General features: G+C 43.2%; 2 protein-coding genes across 2 annotated transcripts in view; both read right to left on the bottom strand.

Moving 5' to 3' along the window:
- Positions 1 to 26: 26 nt before the first annotated feature.
- WFIKKN1 (WAP, follistatin/kazal, immunoglobulin, kunitz and netrin domain containing 1) lies at positions 27 to 9,939 on the bottom strand. Its single transcript, XM_051969020.1, has 2 exons — positions 4,794 to 9,939; positions 27 to 2,646 (listed from the first exon to the last, which is right to left on the bottom strand). The coding sequence occupies exons 1-2, from the start codon at positions 4,965 to 4,967 to the stop codon at positions 1,150 to 1,152; spliced, it is 1,671 nt and encodes a 556-aa protein (XP_051824980.1). The 5' UTR covers positions 4,968 to 9,939; the 3' UTR covers positions 27 to 1,149.
- Positions 9,940 to 12,580: 2,641 nt separating this feature from the next.
- RAB40C (RAB40C, member RAS oncogene family) overlaps positions 12,581 to 24,009 on the bottom strand; it is a 68,700-nt gene continuing 57,271 nt past the window's right edge. The window contains exons 4-6 of the mRNA XM_051968989.1: positions 18,966 to 19,043; positions 18,374 to 18,596; positions 12,581 to 16,161 (exon numbers count right to left, since the gene is read on the bottom strand). Coding sequence (XP_051824949.1) covers positions 15,881 to 16,161; positions 18,374 to 18,596; positions 18,966 to 19,043 — 582 coding nt within the window. The 3' untranslated portion in view covers positions 12,581 to 15,880. The remainder of the gene's footprint in view (positions 16,162 to 18,373; positions 18,597 to 18,965; positions 19,044 to 24,009) is intronic.

The following is a 24,009-nucleotide window of genomic DNA, read 5'->3' as shown; positions in this document are numbered from 1 at the left end:
CCTTTGTATGGTTGGCACCAGGCTGGGAGCCCTTGATCCAGAAAATGGGAACCAAGGGACCTCAGCAGCAGACTCGGGAGCATCCCTCGGTGGAGTCGAGGCTCCCCCTGGCGGCCGTGCTGAGAAGGGACTGCTTGTGCCTCGCTGGACTTGGGGTCAGGGAAAGGAAGCTGGGAAGTAAAAAGGGGCTGCCTCCCAGAACCAGGGGCCGGGAAAGCTGGCGCTTAGAAACTAGGTGCCCCCGTTAGTGATGGGGGCTGCCGAATCAGCTCTGGCTGGAGAGAGGCCTTTATCCTGTGGTCAGGGGAAGGCGCTGGGTCTCTTTAGGGTGAAAGAGCCGTTGCACCCCCTTCTGAGGCCTGCTTCCCCTGCAAACCTTTCCTCCCCGAGGGCTGGAGCTCTCTAGAAGCTCCTGGAAGAGCTCTGTCCCTCTGCCTTCCCTCCCTCCCCCCACTATCTCTGAAGCAACAGCCACCTCTGGGCCCCCAGTTCTTTTCCCCTCCCATCTTTCTGGCCAGTACCCCAGGCTGAGAGGCCTCTGTAGGGGCCCTGTTTGCCTTGTCTCTCAGCAACCACAGCTGATCAAATGGTTCCCTTTCTTAACCTCTGAGTCCCAACCCGGAGGACAAGAACAGGCCCTGACTGACTGCCAGGAGGAGACGTTGCCCTTTCCCCAGGGAGGTCCCCGCATGAAGGTTCAGGTTTGTCTGCCTGGGATCTAAGGAGGCCTCCTCTTCTGTGAGTTCTGACCCTTTCCCTTCCTATCTGTTCCCACTGAACTCTGACCCCAGCCCAGACCAGGGCTACACAGGGAACCCCAAAGCTGTCCGGGAACAGGAAGCACCAGGGGGAAGGAGAAGGCGACTGACTCCCCGACCCAGTTCCGCCCTCCTCTCTTCCCGCTGACCCAGAGGCGATGCCCCCGGGTCTGGAGCTGGCCATGTTTGGGAGAGAAGTCATGTTCCTACGGCTGTGGGGGCGGGCGTCTGGCCAGGCCGTTAGGCGGGCACTGCTGCCGGCCCCTCCGGGTCCCTGCCCTCGGCAGAAGGGCCACAAGGCCGTGAGAGAGAAATACTTTTTATGCACCGACTGGAGAACACCGGCTGAGTGGGGCGCCGGCCGGAACTCGGCCTTCAGGGACCCCCAGGCTCAGTCCTGAAAACGGTTGAGCAGCTCGCAGGCCTTCTTCTCGATCAGCTCCAAGATCTTCTTGACCCGCTTGTCGCTGGCGGCCCTGACGTAGCTGCTGGGGTGGAGCACGGCGACCCCGTCGTGCACCTCCCCCATGATGACCAGCGGCCCGTCGCCCGCCGTCATGTTGGGACAGGGGCAGTCCCAGTCCATGCCTGTCAGCGTCACCTCCAGATACTTGGTGTCAAAGAACTTGAGCCCCATCTTATCATCCTTGAGCACGCCCTCCAGGGTGAAGCGGGCAATGCCGGCGTCGGGCTCCTCGATCACTTCGGTCAGGCGCCCGATGATGGCAAAGTCACTGCGGCACAGGCTCAGCGCCATCTTGCTTTTGAGCCTGCAGGCCTTGCAGGGCAGCGTCCGGGGGAAAGGGCACGCGTCTTCGCAGCTCTCGCGGCTTTCGAAGTTGTTGGCGTTGCCCTCACAGCCCCCATACACAAAAGAATGGCACTGTTTAAGGAGCGGGCTGTAGGCCCAGCGAGCCTCCCAGCTCCGGCAAGGCCCCTGCACGGCGGGCAGGGCGCACACATCCCCGGGGCCCCGCGCACAGGCCCGCTGGCAGGCCTCGTAGGTCTCAAACCGGTTGCCGTTGCCCCCGTCGCAGCCGTTGTCTCGGAAGGTGGTGCAGCCGCCCCTTTTGGCATCGAAGTGCCACCGTACTCGGCCGCCGGCGCCCTGGCAGGCCTGGCGGTCGGGCTCCTTCAGACACTCCATCGGCGCGGGCGGGGGCGGGCTGGGGGCCGGGGGCTCCCCTCTCGGGGGCTCCCGCTGGATGACGGAGAGGGGGAAGTCGGCCCGGAGGAGGCCGGCGGCGTTGCGGGCGGTGCACGTGTAGAGGCCGGCATCCTCGGGCCGCGCATTGTAGACCACCAGCTGCCCGATGTTGGTGACCACCACGTTGCCGTACATCTGGTCGGGCCGCATGATGAAGTTCTCGCGCTGATCGCTCTGCTTCTCCCAGGTGATGTCGGGCGGGGGGCGGCCGCTCACGTCGCAGTGGAAGCTGGCCGTGCCCCCGGCGTAGACGGACTGGTGGAAGGGGTTGCTGTAGAGGGCGGGCGGGATGGGCACGTCGGGGGCCGCGCCCGGCGTGGGGGGGGCGGTGGTCTCGGGAGGCCCGGGGCTGGTGTGGGGCCAGCTGAAGACGTACTTGCAGGGGACCACGCTGAGGCGGAGGCCCCGCAGGCAGGCCTCGGCGTCCATGTAGCAGCGGTTGTAGTAAGTGAGGCCGTCCGAGGCGCAGGTGAAGTTGGGCTCCTTCTCGCAGCGGTCGCGGCACTTGCACAAGGGCTGGCCGTCCCAGATGTCGCAGTCGGAGCCCTGCTGGGGGCAGACGAAGCTCTCGCAGGAGGCGGCCGGCGCCGGGGTGGCCGAGCTCCCGTCGGCAAAGCGGGCCGCCACACAGCTCCGCAAGCCGCACACGTTGGTGCAGCACTTTTCAAACCCGCTGCAGTCCTGGGAAGGGGGGAGAAGAGGCGCTTAGAGCGGGCCCACCTCCCTTCTGCCAGGCCCGGGCTCCGGGGGGAGGCGCCCTGGACCCCCCTTTCTCCCGGGCAAACCCTCCAGGAGGTCCTGGCCTTTGTCGGGGGCCGGGAGAGGGGCCTAGAAGGCCCCAGCGAGAGCTTCCCTAGCGGCCCTCCCTCTCACAGAAGGGCTTGCCCAAGGTCAGTGAATAGACCGCCCTGGGTCTCCTGCTGGGACTAATTTGGGGCTCCTTCGGTGCAGACTAATTTAATTGTAGCCCCTTGGCTCCACCACTAACTGGCTTTTGGGAAATGGAAAAATCACTTCATTCCTCTTCAGCTCAGTTTCCTTTTCTGTAAAATAAGTATAATCATCCCAGCCATAACCACTTCATGGGAGAGCTGGAGGATCAAATGAGATGGGAAAGCACTTTGGATGTGAAAGTTTGCAGATGTAAAACAAGTAGGATTAGCTACTGGCTCCACAGACTAAGTGCTGGGATCTGATTGCTATTTTCAAAAAGGACTTGAACACAGTAAGTTTACTAGTAATACCAAGTTAATGGAGTGATGTAATTTAGGATAGAATCAAATTTTTAATAAATCCCAGAAAATCAGGAAGCCCTGGCAAATTTGAAGAGAATAGGGAAAGACAAGACTGCACGATTTTAAATTGTGGCTTTGGGAAAAATGGTCTGTGGCTTATGGTGACCTCCAGGACAAAGTACATAAGCAATATAACACCTCTCCCCCTTTCTTTAAAGCCACATGGCCCCTTGAGAAATTCTAGGCAAGGTTTGGTCGCAGAAGGCCTATCCCCCCTTCTTCATCCTTTCCCCACCCCCACCTTTGAGCCTTCATTTTTAACACAGCCAACTTGACTCACCACAAAATAAATCACTATGTGGCATAGAGAGTGGAATTTTTTTGGCATTAAAATGTGTATTTATAAAAGTCATATATTTCTTTTTAAAACCTCTCATTGCCTTCCACCACTCCTCCCCCCATGTTTTTGGGTGAACTTTGCTCTCCCTCATTTCTGGCATGATGTATAAATTAGGATCTAGGACATGGGACCACAAGGCAATCAAGGCTGTGCTGGCTTCAGGGTTGGTAAAAGGCCCTTGTCACAGGGATCCACGTCCAGTTTGGCATGCCGCTCACAGAGACTAATGGCGGAAGGGCTGGAGAATATAGAAGCTCAATTGATTTAGAGAAGGCTGAGATATAGTAGGGATTCAACTACAGTGCTCCAGCACATGAAAAAGGAATGGAGTAGACAGCAAGTAAACTGTCACTGCTGTATCCTCTGGCTCTGGGGCAAAAGGGAATGGGCTTAAATAGCAGCAGCGAAGAGTCAAGTCAGACACTGGGAAGAACTTCCAAGCTTTTCGGGTTGTTAAGTACAAGAACACTATACTAAAGGAGGACTGGAGGTAGGGTGGAGGAGTCTCCTGGGAAAGTGGAAGAACATCATTTAATTATCCAGGAGTACTAAAGAGTGGACCTAGACCCAGGTGTTCTTAACATTTTTTGAGTCTGAAACTTCAATAATCTGGTGAAACTAATGGATCCCTTCTTGGAATAATGTTTTTAAATAAAACACGTAAGGTAACAAAGGGAAATTGAAAAATCATTAAACAATAATCAAAACAATTTCATAGATTCCAGGTTAGAATCCTAGACTAGACAGAGGCAGATGTGGTATAACAATCCATTTAGGGATGTGATAGGGGGAAAAAAGAGCTCATAAGTGACATCTTTAGAAGTTTGTAGGAAAAAAATGATCTGCTCTGTACTTCCCTGGCTTCCTGATTCCTGAATTTCCAAAGACTTTGGAGTTTGTTATTTTAGTAACCTTTGGATGATGGTACGGGACTGTTTTGGGACCGATGGATGTGGAATCTTGAATAAAGATCACTGCTTAGGATTCTGACTGGGGAATACTACGGTTACTTGGTACTAAGGTGATCCGCATGGACTATGCTAGATAACTGAGTCAGTGAAGAGGGAAGTGGCTCTCTTTTGGCAATTCCAGAATACTAGCCTTAGAAGGAGCTCCTGCAACCCCAGTCAGAGCAGGAAGGCCCCCAGATACCCTTAAACTAATCTCCCCCAAGTCAGCCCCCCGGTTCTCACCTGATCCACATGGCATTCCCTCTCACAGGTGCTCTGGGCATCCACCCACAGGTTGGGATTGAGCTGGTTGGGGCACACACCTGGGTGGCTCACAGGTTCAGGCTGGAGGCTGGCCCCCTCAGTTAGCCCTGAAAACAGGGTCAGGATCAGCAGCAGGGCCGGCATGAGGATCATAGCCCCGGCCTTCCCCCGCCACCAGCCCCCAGCACCTCCTCCAGCTCCCCGGTCCCACTCTCCCTGCAGGCATCCACACTGTGGGGGCCCTTGGCTCGCTTCCTCCTTCTGAACAGCTCGCTCTTCTCGGGGTTTCTCTCTTCCCCTGTGCTCCAGTCAGTTCTTTCTCTCCTCTAGTGATTTGACTTATCTTCTTTGCCTAAATTCACCGGATTCACAACCTCCTTTCTCCCTGTTCCCTGGATCTACCTGAAGCCAGTGAGTGCATTAGATGCTGGGTCCTCCTGGAGTGGAATGGCTTAGCGCTCTCAGATCCATTGGGGAGAGGCTGTGGGCTAGTGTTGCTGAGACAGGGCTAAGAAGGCAGGACAGGACCCAGGGCATCTCCTGCTTCTGAATGAATCAGTCCATGTGGTTCTCGGCCCCTCCCCAGCCTCCTCAGGCTTGTTCCCAAACAGCCCTCAGTGGCTCCCAGGGGCTGGCCAGGGCAGTGAAAGGAGAATGGGGGTGGGGCGGGGAGAGGGAGGTACAGCCACCAGTCTGGGGAACTGTGGAGCTGACTGACTGAGAGAGGGGGAGACAAGTATGGTGAGGAGGGGAGTCCTAGGGGGAAAGGAAGAGGCCCATCCCTGGCGAGAGAGGGGGAGGGGGAGAGAGACAGAGACAGAAACAGGGAGAGAGAAGGGAGGAGAGAGAAAAGGAGGGAGAGAGGGAGAAATAGGGGGAAAGAGGGAGGGAGAGAGAGGAAGGGGGAGAGAAACAGAAAAAGAGGTAAAGAGGGAGAAAATGGGGAAATGGAGAGAAAGAGGAAGAGAAAGAGGGAGAAATGGGGAAAGAAAGAAAGGGGGAGAGAGACAGAGACAGGGAGAGAACGAGGAAGAGAGACAGAAACAGGCAGAGAGAGAAAGGAGGAGAGAGAAAGAAAAGGAGGGAGAGAAAGAAAATGGGAGAGAGGAGAAACAGAAAAGGAGGGAGAGAAAAAGAAACAGAGAAAGAGAAGCAAAAAGAAGGGAGGGAGACAGAGACAGAGGAGGTGGGAGTAGGCAGTTGTAATCTGAGTCTGGGCTTTGAGAATTGAAGCACCACTAACCTCAGACCAACTGTCTTGGCAGATTAATTAGGGAAATCAAGGTTCCCACCATGGGATGAGAATGGGAGGCAGGAGAAAGGAAATACCTATTTTCAGGGAAGGTATGGATCATTGGTCATGTGTTACCTAGCCCGGACACACACAAATACACACAAAAGAGTTAGTATGGGTCAACGGAGACCACTGGGCTGTAAAGCCATATTCTAGTCTGCAGCTTGATAAGAGAGGGGATTGGGCTGCCAGACAGATCAAGGTCTACTATTCTGTGACTGGGGATTCTCATCTGCTCAGGACTCCAAAGCTCTCTTCTCCCTGATCTTCCCAGACCATTTAGGTTAGTTTCATTTCCTCCCCCCACCTCCCAGTATCATTGTTAATGCTAGCCTAGAATGCCTCCAAATCCATATTTCACATTTCTTGATAGTTCTAGGGGTGTCGATCTTGACACATACTATTTTCCAGATGGCAAATGAGCCCTGGAGAGCACACACAATATACTCAGAGAACCACGAGGACTGTGGAAATCAACCTCGAGACCGATGCTCACATTTTACAAGTGAGAAAACAGACTTGGGGAATTCAGATGACCAAGGCAATGTCACACACCTAATGACAGGACCAAGACTAGAACCTAGATCTAATGCTCTATTTACTACTTGGTATTTTCTCGTGTACTGTGTCCTCACCCACGTTACATATCAATAAAGCCAGGGCTGGAACAAAAATCCAGGTTTCCTCACATCAAGTCAAATAAGTTTTAAAGCCTGACTTTTTGCTACTAGATACACAGGAGATCTGTATATTTTCACCAGAAAATTGCAAATATGTCCAATGACCAAATTTGGAGATTCTTAATTGGTTTTATTTATTTATCATTTATTCAAAATTCTATAAATCTTTCAAGGGTGAACTGAAATCTCTCTTTTTTTTTTTAAACTTTTTATTGACAGAACCCATGCCAGGGTAATATTTTACAGCATTATCCCTTGCACTCACTTCTGTTCCGGTGAACTGAAATCTCACCAGGACTCCAGTAAAGCCTTTCTTAGTACATCTCAAGCTAAGCATCCCTTATCTTTTTTGAAGTTTTACAACATTTGTCTGTTCTTATCTTCCAGGTTCTTATCATCCACAATATGGCATTGTTTGCCCTGCCACAGATAGCTTATCTCCTTAGTTGGAATGAATGGTCCTTGGCGAGAGTATAAAGAGCCAGCCTTACATTTTGGAAACCTAATAGTTAAACAAATAGCAGATGCTCAAAAATATAATAGTATACCTAGGACAGATTTAGAGTTGGGGTTCAGGAAACTGGGCCCTGAGAATGGGACTTGTCTAAGATCAGACAATCCCAGGACCTTTTGACTGCAGGTCCCGTAACACTTTCTAGTGGAAAAAATAAAATAAAATTTGTTCCTACATCTGGTTCCTATCCAAACAAAAGAGAGAAGAACAAACTCCTCTATTTCCTGTTTCCAAGATCCATCCTCTTCTTCGTCCATTTTGGACCCTTTATTTATTTTTGATGTCCTCCCAGCTATATTTTGGGAGCTGTTTTAAAAAAAAAAAAAAAAAAAAAAAAAACCAAAACCAGAGTCCTAGAGCCCAACAACATTGGCAGAAGAGCCAACAAGGTCATCTGCTGTAATCCTCTCCATTTTAGAGATGAGAAGGCTGAGGCGCTAGATGGGAACTAACAGATGTAAGGACACACAGAGAGTTTGTCGTGTGGAGCTGACCAACCACTCGAGTGCCTCTTTCTTCTGCAATATGTTGACTCTCTATTTTGGTTAATATTCAGTGGGCCATTTTTCAAATGTTTCTATACTAAGATCATATTAGTACAAGCAAAGAGAGCATCTCCACCCCTTCCAAGAGTAAACTGGGCTGTTTTGTGACAGATTTCATATATTTAAGTCTGCAGTTTAAATTGACTCGGTCCCCACATGAGGTCCCTACTCCCTGTGTTCCTCTTCCCAACCTCAATTGAGACAAAGACCCTGGACAAATCTGTCTGAGCGGCTCGTGGAGGCGGAGGAGAAGTGAATTGCCACATGAATTCTGCCTGAGGTATTGCTCTTCCAAGACTGGCTCCAGCCAGGGCCCCTTTAACAGGCTTGGAAGTGGAAGGGGGGGGGGTAGGAAAAGCTCCGGGCCCTCCCACTACAAAGATCAAAAGTGGGGTAGCGGGACAAAGGGCCCGCCAAGAATCTGCCCCTTTCAATCCATCAGCAGACTCCTCAGAGGTCCAGGGACCCTAGGGAGTGATTTCCTCTGACATTTCGAGTAAAAGAAATCCCAGTGACCCTGGAGCCTGACCTTCTGACCCAAGAGGCAGATCAGAGATGCTTGGCCTGCTCAGAACAAGAAGCAGGAGGGGAGAAGGAAAAAAGGCCAAGACAGTGGCTGGGGCTCTGAGGGAGAACTTATTCCCTCCTAAAACTAATGGGAAAAGGCAGCCTGGCTATGGGCTGGGATCTGGCTGGGCCAGACAGGTTCCCCTTACCTGGCCACTGTCACAGCTGGCTGGCCTGAGGAGACCCTGTAAAGTGGGCTCGAGTCAACAGTGTTAGTAGCTAGGAGATAAGATGGGGTGGCAGGCTGTGTTGCCTCTAGAGCTGAGCTCAAGGAGTTGCTGGGGAGTTAAAGGATTTACTTCACTTCCCTTTCCAGCCATCTCTTATTAAGCCTATAAAGGCAGGCCAGATAATTCTCTCAGGCAGAGTGATCAGAGACTAACTGCTGCTTCTGATCTCCATACCCACTGTTCCAACCTACCCCACCCCCACCCCCTTCCACCCAGCTTGGGAAAGTGCCTGAAAGTATTTTAAGAGTTCTCCCTTGCAGGTATTGTGCAAGGGCACCTCATTTATAGCCTGCTTCCTTTTCTGTGCAGGGGCTGGAAAGGGATTTGAAGGACGGTGTTACTCTGTGGTATCCTGAGTGAGGGGGCTTTCCTCTGTATTTTTCAGCAGCTATTCCAAGAGAGTCAGAGAAGTGTGCTTGCAGATCACTCATAAGTCTTAACTCATTTATGGAAAAGTAAAAATGACGCTCAGAGAGGTTTGAGGTTACACCCAGAGAGACTTTAGAAATTCAGGACTCTGATGTCATCAACCAACAGAAAAGCAATCAGAATTAGAGTTGGGGAGAATATAGATTTTTTAACCCAACTGGGCAGTGTCCAGTGCAAACAGCTCCAATGTAATTACTAGATGCTGAGGAGAAATCCCCAAAGTGGTAAATAGAAGGGAATTAGATAGGTTAACTGCTTGGGGGAAAGGGTCTGCTTATATTTCCACAGGTGGAGAAGGAATCAGATGGCTGACAATGAGACTGTTAAAAGAACTTTAAAATCTTCAGCTTTCAGTTCCTGAAAAACCAGCAACAATCATTGGATTTCCTGAGATGAAACAGAAAGAGAAAAACTTCAAAACAAAGGAGATTTAAGAAGCATCTGACACTGAAAGAGTATGGCTAACAATGAGACTGTTAAAAGGACTTTTAAAATCTTCAGGAATCATTGGATTTCCTAACACAAGATGAGACTGTTTTAGTTCTTGAAAAACCAGCAAGAATCATTAGATTCCTTGAGATGAAAAATTGTTGATGAGACTTTTGCAGTACTTCAGAGCTTACAGGGAACTATTGGATTTCTGGCACATGAACTAATGGACCATGGATTCCTTATGGATTATGGACATGTGTAAATTCTCAGGTTGATTCATGTTATTTGTTACATTACTACTAGCCTGTGTTATATTGCTATGTGCTTATGTAAATTATGTGCCAGATCTAGGACCAGAACCTAGACTCTCTAGACTTCCATCTTCTACCATATCGTGTAAATTTAACATGTTTCAGTTTGGGAACAATTAAAAAAAAAGTTTCAACAATTCTTTTGAAACTGCTTTCCAACTTACCAGGATCTGTGCTTATAACCATGAGGGTACACAGTTGGAGAGATTCCAATTAGAGACTTATTTCTTCAAAGCCAATCCCCTCAGATCAGAGATCTCTTTCAGGGAGAATTAATACAATGTAGAAATTTCCAAATTAAGTCTTGCCAGGTGGGATAAAGACTCTCAGGATTGAAAAGGGGGAGAGGAATTAGAGAAGATAAGAGAAAGGAACAGGAATTGATGTTAAATTATTAAAGATGTAGTAATAGAAAATGAAGTGAAAGTAAGACAAAGAGCAGGTACTCCATGGTAAACACAAGTGTTCTTGGCTTTTACGGCTAGATTAAGGATGTAAATAATTTAAGGAATGGGAACTAAAACTGTGATTTCACTGATATGTATGGGAAATTCCTGGGTTAAGAGACTCTATCCACTAATACAGGCTGGCACTTTCCCTGGAGCATGGAGTTTTAGAATTATCAAGAGGTTGTGACTTGCCTAGAATCATTTGATGAGTGTTTGAGTAAGGCTTCAAATGGAGGCCTCCTGGCTCCAAGAACAGTTTTGTCTCTGTCAGAAAAGTGAAACCTTGTGTGAAAATCACACTGAAAATATATTTTGTTGTTAGTCATTTTACTTATGTTCGATTCTTCGTGACCCCATCTGGGACTTCCTTGGCCAAGATACTGGAGTGGTTTGCCATTTTCTTTCTCTGGTTCATTTTGTAGATGAGGAAATTTTAACTAGCAGGGTAAAAGGATTTATCCAAGGTCACACAACTAGCACGAAGCTGTATTCGAACTTGGGAAGATGAGTGTTCCTAACGCCAGGCCTAAAACACTATCCATTGCACCACCTCCCTATCTAAAGCTAAACCCATTTCAAAATTAGAGGAAACCCTTTCCCTCCCACTCCCTCATTCCCCCATCCTAAATCAAGTCTGGTGTCAAGAGGAAGAACCGAATGGCCGAATAATCTGCACATTCCCCATAAAGTTCAAAACTGTTTTCTTGACATAAGGTATGAGAGGGAAGTCAAGGTTCCCCCCAATTCAGACAGCTTTTCAAGGAGATGCAGTCTTAAAAGCTACAGCAATCGCGTATATAGAAGGACTAAAGATTTGTATCTCACTTATTCACGAAAACCTGTTTCAGGGTTTGGAATCTCTTCTATATTTATGCTGTTATAAGCAATAATGCTGGGGCTGTGCTTTTTTTTTTCCCTTTCTGGGAGGGATTTAATTCCTACTGACACTGGGATGTTGGCTGAAATTTACTCTGATCTCAAGTGTATTACATCTCACCAAATGCCTGGAGGTAAGTATCACTCTCATGGGAAATAAAATCCAGGCCCGTGATTCACCCAAGGTCTCACATGGTGTCAGCAGGATGGCCAACAGCACAAGTGAGGGATCCTGACCCCCCGGGTCCGTTGCTCTCAACGTGCAGACCACCCTGGTTAGTTCTGGCAACCTGGTAAACAGGGGAAACTATGATAACCTTGTGATGTAGCTTGGACTCAATCATTTTACAGCTGCACATGAGTCATGGAAAACATTTTATTCCCAAACTCATCTGCTTCAGTTAGCCCGTTTCTGTACCTCACCCCTTGCCCTCCCTGCTAACCCCTACGTGTTCTCTGTTACTATCGACAGGGCAGGAAAACAGGATCTCTCTTCCTGGGGCTCCCTGAGCACCTGCATTCACACCAGCCTTTGTTTAGATGGCTCACAGTGATCAGAGATCACAGGGCATTTTCAGAACTACCCCAGGCATCAGCCACTCTGTCCTAGCAGAATGTTTATTTACTCTTTCTTGATCAAATTTCTACCCTTTTTATCTCCCCACTCTGCAGCTGCTATCGGATTTCCGGCACACACATGCACCAGTGTTTTCCCCCGACGCAGGAGGGTATGGGAAGAAAAGAATATTTAGAAAAAGGCTCACTACCCTAGAGGAAGAGAAATGCTGGCCTTAGACTAGACAGGCTGGTAGAGTGAAAAGTCCATTCAAGTCCCGTCTGGGCCAGACCACACAATGGGTTCTAGCTAGAACGACCTATCCTTTCCTTCCACACTTAATACCTTCCTTCCAAACAAGCATTTGCATGGCTTCTTCAGCTGTGAGTACAGTGAATCACAAAAACTAAACTGGCTAGACTCCTTGTGGTAGGATTAAAATCCACCCACCTGACCTCCCAGCTGAAAACCAAGTTCCAACTGTGGATTTGGGAAAATTTCAGCCCCACAATAAGTCACCAGAGGACTGGAGTAAAATAAATGCGAGTTGAATGCTGCAGGGTAAGTGGAGGTCAGGACACTGCCAGAATGGCACATTCAGTGATAGGAGACCCAAGAGAGGCCAGGGAGGTAGAGTCTGCATCTGCCAACAAAGCCCTTGGGGTCAATTAAGTGGCCACAAACCAGCTCAAACTCTGTAGCTCTGATTGTGAGACTCAGACGACCACCCAGGGAGAGGAATTAGAGATGGGGGGCCCCCACAACTGGGACTCACTGGGAAGTCCAAGTATTTTCACTCTCACTGTCTTCAGTATGGAGTCAAAAGACCTCAGAGCTACCTAGAGAAAAAGAATCACATCAACTCAAAATAATTTCTGTAAACTTCTTAGTTGTTTAAAAACAAGGAGACTTTAATTTATATAAAACAAAACATGTATATCACAGTTGAATTACATTTACTGTACAAAGAAATAAAGTCAAATAGAACACAGGAATGGTACAAGTGTCAAAACAGCAGCTAAGAATAGTGTTGATATCATAAATGTCAAAACCATTCCTCAATCCCTTTCTCCCCACGCCACCCCACTCCCAATCCCTAGGTCAATTTGATTCTGTTTCAGATTTTCAAAGAAAATAGATTCCATTTTATTTAGACGTCTGCAGGATCTTCCAGGTTTGACTTGTAGCATAGAAAAGCTAGGGAGAGCGTCAGAAATGAGAGAAAGAGGTCATAATGATCCTTAACCATCATCTCATTTCCTTCTGCTGCTATAAAGGCAAGAAACCCAATCCCTGTCCTCACATAGAAAACTGCAATCAGTTAGTGGATGGGTGTTCCCCAAAATCATAGGATGATAAGGACTCAGAATTCCCCAAGAGGCAGTGAGAGAATGTTCCAGAAAAGGCTCCCCAAATCCAAGAACAATCAGCTCCCATGACTATCCCAATTCATTCATCAGCCCATGCTTCCCTCAATGTTCGGTTCTGAAGATGATGATTGTCTTCTGCTCCACTGAATTTGAGTGAGTTGATGGCTATGGGGTTCTTAAACATTGATAGCCTTTATTTCCTAGGAAGGCTTAGTAAAAAGCCATTTGCCCATAGAGGTTAGGCCTATTTATTCTGTCCATGAATTCCATAGATTTCTATAAAGCAGTGGGACTTGATTTGGGAAATTCATGTTTGCGATTTGTTATGGAGTCTTTGGAGAAAGGTAAAGGAGATGAAGATACAACTAGTACACTGAAGGAGGTTTCTGGCCAGCTACCACCAGCTGGTTGCTGTGGTTGCTGAGGGCAGTCTATGCTCTTGGAAAGGAAGGAGCAGCTGCCGTGTGTGGCCACACCAACACTGAGTTGGGAAGTTGAGACAGGAAGAGGTAGAATACAGCACCGATGTGACTTAAGCCCAACACCCCCCGCAGGCACAGATGTAGATGAGACAGAACTCAGTGGGAAAGGCATAAGAAGAGCAATGGGAAGAGTACAAGAATCAATCACAAGCTGAGGGCAGTGAGTGTCAAAACACAATAGGATGGGTTTGGTTTGTTGTTTTTGTGGTCACCAGTCTTTTGGTGACTGGGACATGCAATTAGTTCTTAGAAGGCATCTTCAGTGGTCCTCATGTACCAAACAAAAGAGGCTATTTCTATGATGATGTAATATTTATCTCCCAAATGGACTCCAGAGAATCTAAGAGTTGATGACAGATCTTTTAAGTGTTGAAAATGGATGCTCTTTGTTCACAATGCACCAGATTACAAAGAAAACAAATTTAACTTGCCTGTAAACCAGCGCCCAGAGCCTTGTATACACTTGAGTACTACTACACAATTCGCTGATTTAGAACAGTTTCAGATGGTTGTTAAGCTTATTCTATTGTTTCTGATCAGCAGCAGAGAAAAGCAAGTTTTTTTTTTTTAGGGAAAAGGAGTGATAAAAATATTAGATTAGTATGCTGAAGCTGTTGGAAAAAACTGAGTCAATTTTATGCATAATTTACAAAGAAGAATGTGTGGCAAGCACATTTACAGTCACAAAGATGGACAGTGTCTATGTCTCTATGTCAGATGGAGTCCAAGAATCCAGAATCATGGATTCACTATCTCTGCAAAAGACTAAGCATAAAAGTAGCTCTACTACTCCTAGGCTTCCCTTAATCAAGTATTTAACAACTTGTGAATAGCTTAGGACTTTTCATTCTGGCACATATTTCATCTATCAAGCAACAAATATGAAGACAACATTACATATAAAGAGGGAATGATTTCCATGGCCAGTTTGAAGCAGCACATTTCTGTAGCAAATAAACAAAACAAAACAAAACACACGAGGTCATGGGAGCATATGAGGAAAAGTGTGAAAGGTACATTGGAGTAACCCCCCAGATTTTTTCTCACTGTGAAACCTTTTGATTTGGAGGCCTGCTGAAGCTTTCATACCTTCAGAAGCAAGGAATGACACATGATGGGTGAAAACTGAAAGGACAGAGTAGAGTCAATGGGATAGGGAAAACTGTAAACAGATGAAATCCAAAATGACTCCAGACTGAGCCCTGTGCTTCTCTAAGTGCACACCTTCCAGAAAGGACAGCTTCAAGTAACTGTGCTTTTATTCTCTTACCATGCTTGCATTACCCAATACTGTATGACAGAGGTGAGGAGACCCACAGGAACAAATTAGTCCAGATGTGTCCAGCATAGCTACCAAAAAGCAGGCAAAGGATGTGCAAAGCAAAGAAAACTCCCAGTCAGCATTCCCCCTCCCTCTTCCTATCGGCGTCTTCATCTAATCCACAACATTCTTCCTGTTTTCCCCTTGGGGTGAAGTGTATTCAAAGAAAGAACATTTCAAGCTTTAACAGTAAATTCCTTATTACCTTTGTGGAAAGAGTACTCAAACATCAAAAATACTTGCCACTGCAAAACACCTGTATCAGTTCATAGCTTTCCTTAAAGTGTTTTCATTCCCTTAGCAGATGCACTAGTAATGAGTGCAACGCTTTATCACATGGCTGATAAAGGTTTCCCTGACTGCTTTTTAAAAATTTACCCAAAAAAGTGAGATATTATATATACTTCTATATAAATAAGTGAAAAAGGCAGGCAAAGCTTCCTTTAAAATCCTTAACAGCCAGCTCCGCAAGAGCTTTTTTGTTTGTTTGTTTTTTTGGCAATAGCAGTATGATCCACCGCAAAATTGCCATACCCCCAAACCCTTTCAGTCTTTTTTTTTTTTTTAAATCAAGGACCTCTATAGCACCGGCAATTCATTTATGAGTTTATGGGTTCATGCGGCAGCACAGGTTCCCCTCACCACACCCTTTAGCTCTCTAGTCTCCACTATTCCATTCCTTTTGAGACTAGCTAAATTATTTTCCCTCCCGGCAATCATATTTTTTCCCAACCTCTCTTTCTCTAAGTGAAGAGGCAATCCCAAAGCTTTCTGGGTAGGGTGTAGCGTCCAAGACTTCCCTGCCAGTGTCATGAGATTCAGCCAACCCAAGACTCCAAGCACACCATCAGGAACATTCCCTAAGTGAAATACCCTGGCAAGAGATTAACCAAGGAATAACAGTGGGATCCATTTTTTTCTTTTTTCTTTTAAGAGAGTTGAATGTGCAAACATTTGTACATGGGTGGGTGGGTGTGGGTGTCTTTATGCTCACTGAGTTCTTCATTTTGCTAAGAGATCTTGCAGTTGCTGCGTGAGCAGTTCTGTGGGGGGCTCTGTGGAGGACGGATAGATTTAGACCTCTTCAGGCTATTGCCTTTGCTGCTGCTCCCACCCCCGCTGCTAGCTAGGGAATATGAGCGTCCATGCATCATCACTGCATTCATGCCATTGGCCATGGAGAAAGATTTCAGGTGACTTTTGATGGTGACAGGCAGCGGAAGCTTGTCAATAAGATGGACTGGGGTACAGGAGACAATTGCACGACAACAGAGGTCCTGTAAACTGAAGACTGGGGAAAAGCCAAAAGAGAAAAGAAAGTAAATTTCTAGCATTAGCAATATTATACCTCTGGTATGTAGCAAAGATGCTGTTTTTTCCGCTACAGAATTAGAAAATGAAAGATAAGATTATCAAAGGGAAAGAACTTTTGAATAGTAAAAATGAAGCTTAAAAAACACTTAAAGAGTTTAAAACTGGCTTATTTAGGAGCAGTGATAATAATATGAAAGCAACAAAGAGCAGAACAAGAACGGATAGAGAAACACACTATCATATATTTGGAGGTAGCCGATGTGTTTAAATAGAGTTCTGAATTTTTTTACAGACGAGGAGAATGGGGCCCAAGTTCATAAAACAATTTGTTTAGTAGATTTCTAAGTTTTTTACAATTCTAAAAAGTTTTAATCATATCACCTAGTGGAAGTTCAGGCCCTCTGGCATTAAATCTTGCTCTCTAATTCCAGTCTTTTTTCTCTTCTTTTTTTTAGTTAGTACTTGAAGCAAAGTCTTCTGAATCTCAGACCAGTATGCTTTATGCTACTCCATGCTGCCAAGAGAATATCCTTTTAGCCTACTTTCCTTTTAAGAAAAGTGTTTATAAAAAGCAACGGGACAGCTTCAATTGTCCACTTGATGGCACCTCTCTCCTCTTGGTCTGTCCAACAATAGAAGGGACTAATGAAAATTATTCTTGGTTCTGAGAAGAGCTGAGAATAACACTGAAACATCGCTTTGCTGAAACAAAGTCTTTTTTATGGACCTGCAGTGTTTTCTTTAAAATATTAGCTTTCAGTCTTATCTTATTATTTGGGAACTAAATAATAACTAAATAGCTATAAAGAGATTATATAGATCTGAGCCACAAGAGGTCATAGGGTTTCTTTTCTAGACTTACTACAAAAATAAATGAAGTATTTTTTCTTTAATAAGAAATAATTTGTGATAACCCTCAATTCTAAATAAATCAAGTATTATTTATAGAAAACTTGTGTGCTGCCACCCAGAGGACAATGAGAATACTTACTGATGTCAAGCAAAAAAGGACTTCTAAATTAGATTTTGTTTTTTGTAGCCTCCTTACAATTTAGGAGGCTTTTAAAGTAGATTGAAAATGCCAATCATTACAGATAGTTTTTGTTTTTTATAGTAATACATTTATGGGAAAAGATTAATAAATACAAAACAGATACTGTTTTCCCATGGGAATAATGTTATATTTGAAGCTTATGCTCGGAGAGATTTGGCTAAATTGTCATAGGGGTTTTCAAGCCAAACGGAATCTTAGCTTACCTAGTTCAACAATCTCTTTTTAAAACTAAGGAAACTGAAGTCTCAAGAGCTAAATTTTCTCAAAGCCACATTCACATTACTCTTTTTATTATACTATTGAGATGTTTAAAAATATCACAAAAGTAAATGTGTAATTATAAATTTTGTATAATTTTAGATAGCAAAATACAAAAATGTACCATACATATTATACTCAGGATGTCAATGTATTATAACAGATACCATAATTCTATTAAAAATAAGATCTAAAAAGAAGGTGCACATTATGAAAAAATATCAATTGCACTATTTTGTTTTCTTAAAAACTAGAATGAGTTGGGGGACTCCCTTAACACAAAGTATGAATAGTGGGCTCCATATCTCTCAAAAAAAAAAAAAAAAAAAAAAAAGGATTTTAATTGATAGCTTTTTTTCCCCTTAACAACTTTCTTTGTTGCATATAGAAACATTTGAAATTAGAGCACAGACTTTAGAAGTGTACTTAAAGTTAAGATTTTTTTTTTTGCTAAGGCAAATGGGGTTAAGTGACTTGCGCAGGGTCATACAGCTAGGAAGTATTAAGTGATCAAATTTGAACTCAGGTTCTCCCAATTTCAGGACTAGTGCTGTACCCACTGCACCACCAAGCTGCCCCCAAGTTAAGATCATTCTTAAAGCAACCTTTCTAGACATTCCAACTATGTATAAGAAGCTCAGTAAAGGGACAAAAATGAAAAGACAGTATGAAAAGTAAAGTATAGTTGGTAATAGCATGAATAAGACAATTTCTACAAAGCAAAGCCACTGCTCCTATTAAAGAATGTGACAACCTGTCAACTAAAAGTTGATATAGCTAAGTTACCCCTTCTGATGCTTAAGGAAAGGACCCCCCTCCTCCCCATTTTCAACTCTTATTAATATGATTAAACTAAAGTTCTCAAAGCTTTCCTCACCTCTATTGGGCCTCCAGATCTTCTCCATGCCATGTCGCATGAGAACAATCCTGGACAGTTCTGTGAAGGACTCAATCACATTAAAATTACACAGTGGGCTGACCTCAAAGAATGTCATGCAGTTCTTCTCAGCATAGGAGCGGGCTTGCTCAGTTGGTACCTGCCGCTTGAAGGCCAGGTGGAGCCTATTTCCCACTAAAATTCGGGGAACACCAGGAGCATGCTATAAGAAGAAAACAGAATTCAGATCTGCATCAGGTAAAGGAAGAACTTGGCAGTGAGGCATAAAGAAAGGAGAAGTAATAGCTACTAGTACAAAGCATGGATATTTTTCTGCCATTTTCATTCTAACAGAAATTGATTTTTTTCTACTTTGGCTCTCTGGGTTAGATGGAAAGAATAACATCTTAACAGGATATCTACGCCAGGCAGCTCCTATCACTGTTCTATGATTCATTTAGATTTTGGTTACTGGAGGCCTTTGTCAAGGGTGGTAGTGATAGTAGAAGCATCTTCCCAAATTGACTATTTTAGAAAATAGTCTTTTCTTCCTGATATGTTTCTTTATCCAAAAACCACACATACTACTTACCTCATCGATTTCCTTTATCCATCTGTCTATGCCATCAAAGGACCAGCGGTTTGTGATATCATACACTAGAAGAATTCCCTAAAATGGGCGTGGGGGTGAGGTAGGAAGGGGAAGGGAGAGAGAAAGAAAAAATTTATAAATTCCTGCTTTAATTAGGGTCACTACATAAAGATCCTTGGTAAACTTATTGACAGCATGGGAAAGACTTTCCTATGATCCTTGTAACCAAAGAAAAGGCTAAAAATATAGTCAACTCTCAATGTGCAACACACATTTCTATTAATTAGTGGCTATAGACTGGGAATCTTATACTTATATTATTTAACAGTAAAAAATAAGATTGCCCATTTGATTACACGTTATATCTTCCTTGAGGGAAGGAACCAGAGCTGTGCCCATAGTAGGTACTTAATAAAAATTTGTTCACTTGAATTGATATCCATGAAAAACTACATACCCAAGCAAAGGAGGTAGTAATATTATGCCCACTTTGCAGGCCAAAAAAAAAAAAAAAAAAAAAAAAAGACAAGATTTTCCTGAGGTCACAAAGTAATTGGTGATTCTGGAATTAGCCAGTTAAAGTGATTTATTCCTCTATATTATTTTGCCTTTTCTTTACCCGAACAGAGGTGGGTAAATCATCTGTGACTTTAACTTATCCACAACAACACTGCTCTATACAGATATATATAAGACTATAAGCTTCTAGAAGATAGGGGCTATTTAATTTTTTACTCTACCTTCAGCACCTAGCATATAGAGAGCATTTTCTTTGCAGGGAGAAGGGAACTATATTTGAAGAGTATTGCATGTACTGACAGACTTAACCTGATATGTTGGCTTTGTGGAACTCTTTTTTTTCCCCCCATTTGTAAAGAAATGAAGTATTTTAAATTCAGAAATTAATATATCAATAAAAAATTTAACCTACATAGGCTAATTTTATGAACTGCTTGGGAAGTTACATAAAATTACCAAAACCTTTATTTGGCTCTGTTTTCTCATCTATAAAATGTAAAAATGTAAAAAATAGCACTTACTTTCCAGGATTGCTAAGTGTCACAAAAAGATAGCTAAGCAGCATTGAGGTTCTTTTCTTTTTTTTCTTTTTGGTCGCAACTGAGATTAAGTAACTTGCCAGTCATACAGCTGTTATCTAGTTCTGACCCTATGGCTAAGGGAGCCATTGTATTACCTAGTTACTTCAGCAGTGTGGTCCTAATTGAGAATGGATTATATAAATACTTTTGTATGTTCTCATGATTTTTTTTTAAAATAAATGATTCTATTATTGTTCTGTAAGAAATGACCAGCAGGATGAATACAGAGAGGACTGGCGAGACTTACATGAACTGATGCTAAGTGAAATGAGCAGAACCAGGAGATCATTATACACTTCGACAACGATATTGTATGAGGACATATTTTGATGGAAGTGGATTTCTTTGACAAAGAGACCTAACTGAGTTTCAATTGATAAATGACAGACAAAAGCAGCTACACCCAAAGAAAGAACACTGGGAAACGAATGTGAACTATCTGCATTTTTGTTTTTCTTCCCGGGTTATTTTTATCTTCTGAATCCAATTCTCCCTATGCAACAAGAGAACTGTTCGGTTCTGCAAACATATATTGTATCTAGGATATACTGCAACATATCCAATATATAAAGGACTGCTTGCCATCTAGGGGAGGGGGTGGAGGGAGGGAGGGGAAAAAAATTGGAACAGAAACGAGTGCAAAGGATAATGTTGTAAAAAAAAAAAATTTACCCTGGCATGGATTCTGTCAATATAAAGTAATTATTAAATAAAAATTTAAAAATAAAATAAAATAAAATAAATGATTCTAAGGTGAGGAATTTAGATGGATAGGAAGAAAAAGCTAACAAGGGGATAAACCAGTACTGGGATTTCATGGACAGCATGGCAGAATGTCAAAAGAGATTCTATTGTATTGGTGAAGGCAAAGTTTAAATAGTTTAGGATCTAGGCTAGATAGGTAGAAAAGGACTGGCAGGGTAAAGGCATTAGGAAAATGTCTAGGGTCTAAAGTCTAGATGAAGATAAAGAATAAGTACATTGGCTATGAGGAAATGGTAGACTTGGAAAGCAAGGTTTTATGCAGAAAGTAGAAATCTAACATTAGTAGTTTATTCAGAAATTTTGGTTTCTAAGATACCTTTCTAGTTCTAAATCCTTTAAGTTAGAGAATTCTGAGTGATGATACACTGATGGGTGTAGATATGAAAGAGGAACTAAAAGCATAAAAGAATTTCAATGGCAAGGTGTTCAGTCACTGATTTAGCTATAGTTATCTCTTTTTCAGAAGTAAAAAAAAAATTCCTAAGTCATATCAAACCAGTGAATGGTACTATCAGAAGAGAATTTTTCTAATTCCTGGTTGCAAAGTATCCTAAGACCATGGTTTCACTGTTTATGACATAAACCATAGTACCCTGAATCATTTAAAATTGCAATGTTTAATCTAGCAGTTAGTCCAATTTCTTCATTTTTACAAATAAAGAAACTGAAGCTTAGAGGGGGGGGGAGAAATTACTGCTAAGGATTCATGCAAGTTATTGGAAGATTGGCTGTCTTAAGTCTTATAATATGAACATAATGGAATATTATTGTTCTATAATAACAATTCGAAATCAGCAGGCTGATTTCAGAAAAGCCTGGAAAGACTTACAACAACTGATGCTAAGTGAATCAGAACCAAGAGAACACTATACAGCAATAAGATTATGTGATGATCAATTGTGATGGACTTGGCCCTTTTCTTTAAAAAAAAAAAAAAAGATTTTAAAAAATTAATAATTTTATTTTTTTTAAATAAAGCCTTATTTTCAAAATACATGCCTAGATAGTTTTAACATTCACTGTTGAAAAACTTTACATTCCAAATTCTTTTTTCTTCCTCTCTTCCCCTATTCCCTCTCCTAAATAGCAAGCAATCCAGTATATGTTAAACATGTGCAATTCTTCTATACATATTTCTACAATTATCATGCTGCACAAAAAAATATAGATCAAAAAGGAAAAAATGAGCAAACAATAAAAACTCAAAATACTATGTTATGAACTACATATGTCCTCTCTCTGGGTAAAGTTGGCTTTCTTCATCACAAGGTTATTGGCACTGGCCTAAATCACTCACTATTGAAAAGAGCCATGTCTATCAGAATGGATCATCATATAATTTTGCTGTTGTTGTATACAATGTTCTCTTGGTATTACTTATTTCACTTAGCATCAGTTCATGTAAATCTTTCCAGCCTTTTTTGAAATCATCCTGCTGATCATTTCTTATAAAATAATACTCCCTAACATTCATATACCACAATTTATTCAGCCATTATCCAACTGATGGGCATCCACTCACTTTCTAGTTTCTTGCCACAACAAAAAGATCTGCCACAAGCATTTCTGAACATGTGGGTTCCTTTTTCTCCTTTAAGATCTCCTTGACATATAAGCCCAGTAGAAACACTGCTGGATCAAAGGATACGAACAGTTTGATAGCCCTTTGGGCATACCACTACATTACTCTCTAGAATGGGCTAGATCATTTCATAACTCTTCCAACAAGGTATTAGTGTCCTAGCACATCCCTTCCAACATTCAATCTGAGGTGTGTAGTGATACCTCAGAGGTGCCTTAATTTACATTTCTCTAATCAATAGTGATTTAGAGCATTTTTTCACATGATTAGAGATGGTTTTAATTTCTTCATTTGAAAATTGGAATCGGCTCTGTTCAACAATGAGATAATTCAAGGTAATTCCAATAGAGTTGTGATAAAAAAGCCATCTGTATACAAAAAGTGGACTGAATGTGGATCAAAGCATAATACTGTCACCTTTTGTTGTTGTTTGTTTGCTTGGTTTTTTCTCTGATTTTTTTTTCTTCCTTTTTGATCTGATTTTTTTTTGGCATAACATGAAAAATATGGAATATGTAAAAGAACTACATGTATTTAAGACTGTATTGCTTGCTGCCTAGAGGAGGGGGGAAGGGAGGAGAGAGGGAAAAAATTTGGAGCACAAGGTTTTGCAAAGGTGAATGATGAAAACTATCTTTGCATATATTTGGGAAAATAAAAAAAAACTATTATAAAAAAAGAATTCATTTCTATATGAAAAACAGCTAAGATGGATACTCCTTGGAGACAGAGAGTGCATCTAGTACCTCTTCATATCCTCAATTCCTAGAACAAATATGTTGAACATAATAGTTGATGTGTTTCATAATGATGATGATGATGATGACATTTATGGGATGAAGCTCTATTTTGAGGTTTTGGTCAGTTTAGGCACACAGGTAGGATATTCTACTTGCTTTAATGTCAGTTCCAAAATGGGTTAGCAGAGTCACTCTGCAAGCCAGCTCCAAGTTCTTGGTAGCTTGGTCCACACACTGAACTCTGCCCCCAGGGGCACTCTGGGGATATTTATGCAGAGGTGTTCCTGGGTGTTCAAACTAGAAACTTAGAGGATGGGATGTCAGTCACTTCAGGAGCATTTTACTGTGAAACCTTCCAGTAGTTCAGTGGATTAAGATTTGCTACAGGGACTTTTCTGTTATATCCCTCAGAGACCAATTATTCTGAATTTCAGAACTTTGGGATATTTCTAGTCTATCATGGTATCATGTTCACTTCTCTTTTCCTATGCCCCAAATATCAGAAAATTTACACTGTGTCTCAGGAATAATTTTCTATGAAACCAGCAGTGCTAACTAGAAAGTCATCTATAGTTGGTGAAAATAGATGAACAAGTTCTTTATTTTCACAGTTCAAGGAACAGTTTAGAAGTAGAAAAATAGGTATACTTTACAATTTTCTCCCATCTCATAATTCTACTTTGAAAACAGAATTGAAGAAACAGAAATCAGAGTAAAAATTCATACTATTTTCTCCACAACTCCATTCAACACACATATAGTTTCAAAATTGTCATCTACTTAACTTCTCTATTAAAAAGGAGAGCAAAGTAGAAAGTATAACTCAATATAATGTTTTTCAAAGATGACTTTTTCCC

The sequence above is a fragment of the Antechinus flavipes genome, chromosome 1, assembly GCF_016432865.1.
Source record: "Antechinus flavipes isolate AdamAnt ecotype Samford, QLD, Australia chromosome 1, AdamAnt_v2, whole genome shotgun sequence".
NCBI lineage: Eukaryota > Metazoa > Chordata > Mammalia > Dasyuromorphia > Dasyuridae > Antechinus > Antechinus flavipes.
Note: the sequence above shows the minus strand (reverse complement) of the source record. Positions and strands in the feature narration are given on the sequence as shown.

Excerpts from the sequence above, each read along its gene's own strand:
- WFIKKN1 (XM_051969020.1), bottom strand. The coding sequence starts at position 4,967 with ATGATCCTCATGCCGGCCCTGCTGCTGATCCTGACCCTGTTTTCAGGG. Across the intron at positions 2,647-4,793 it reads GGGAATGCCATGTGGATCAG|GACTGCAGCGGGTTTGAAAA; the intron begins GTGAGAACCGGG and ends CCCCCTTCCCAG.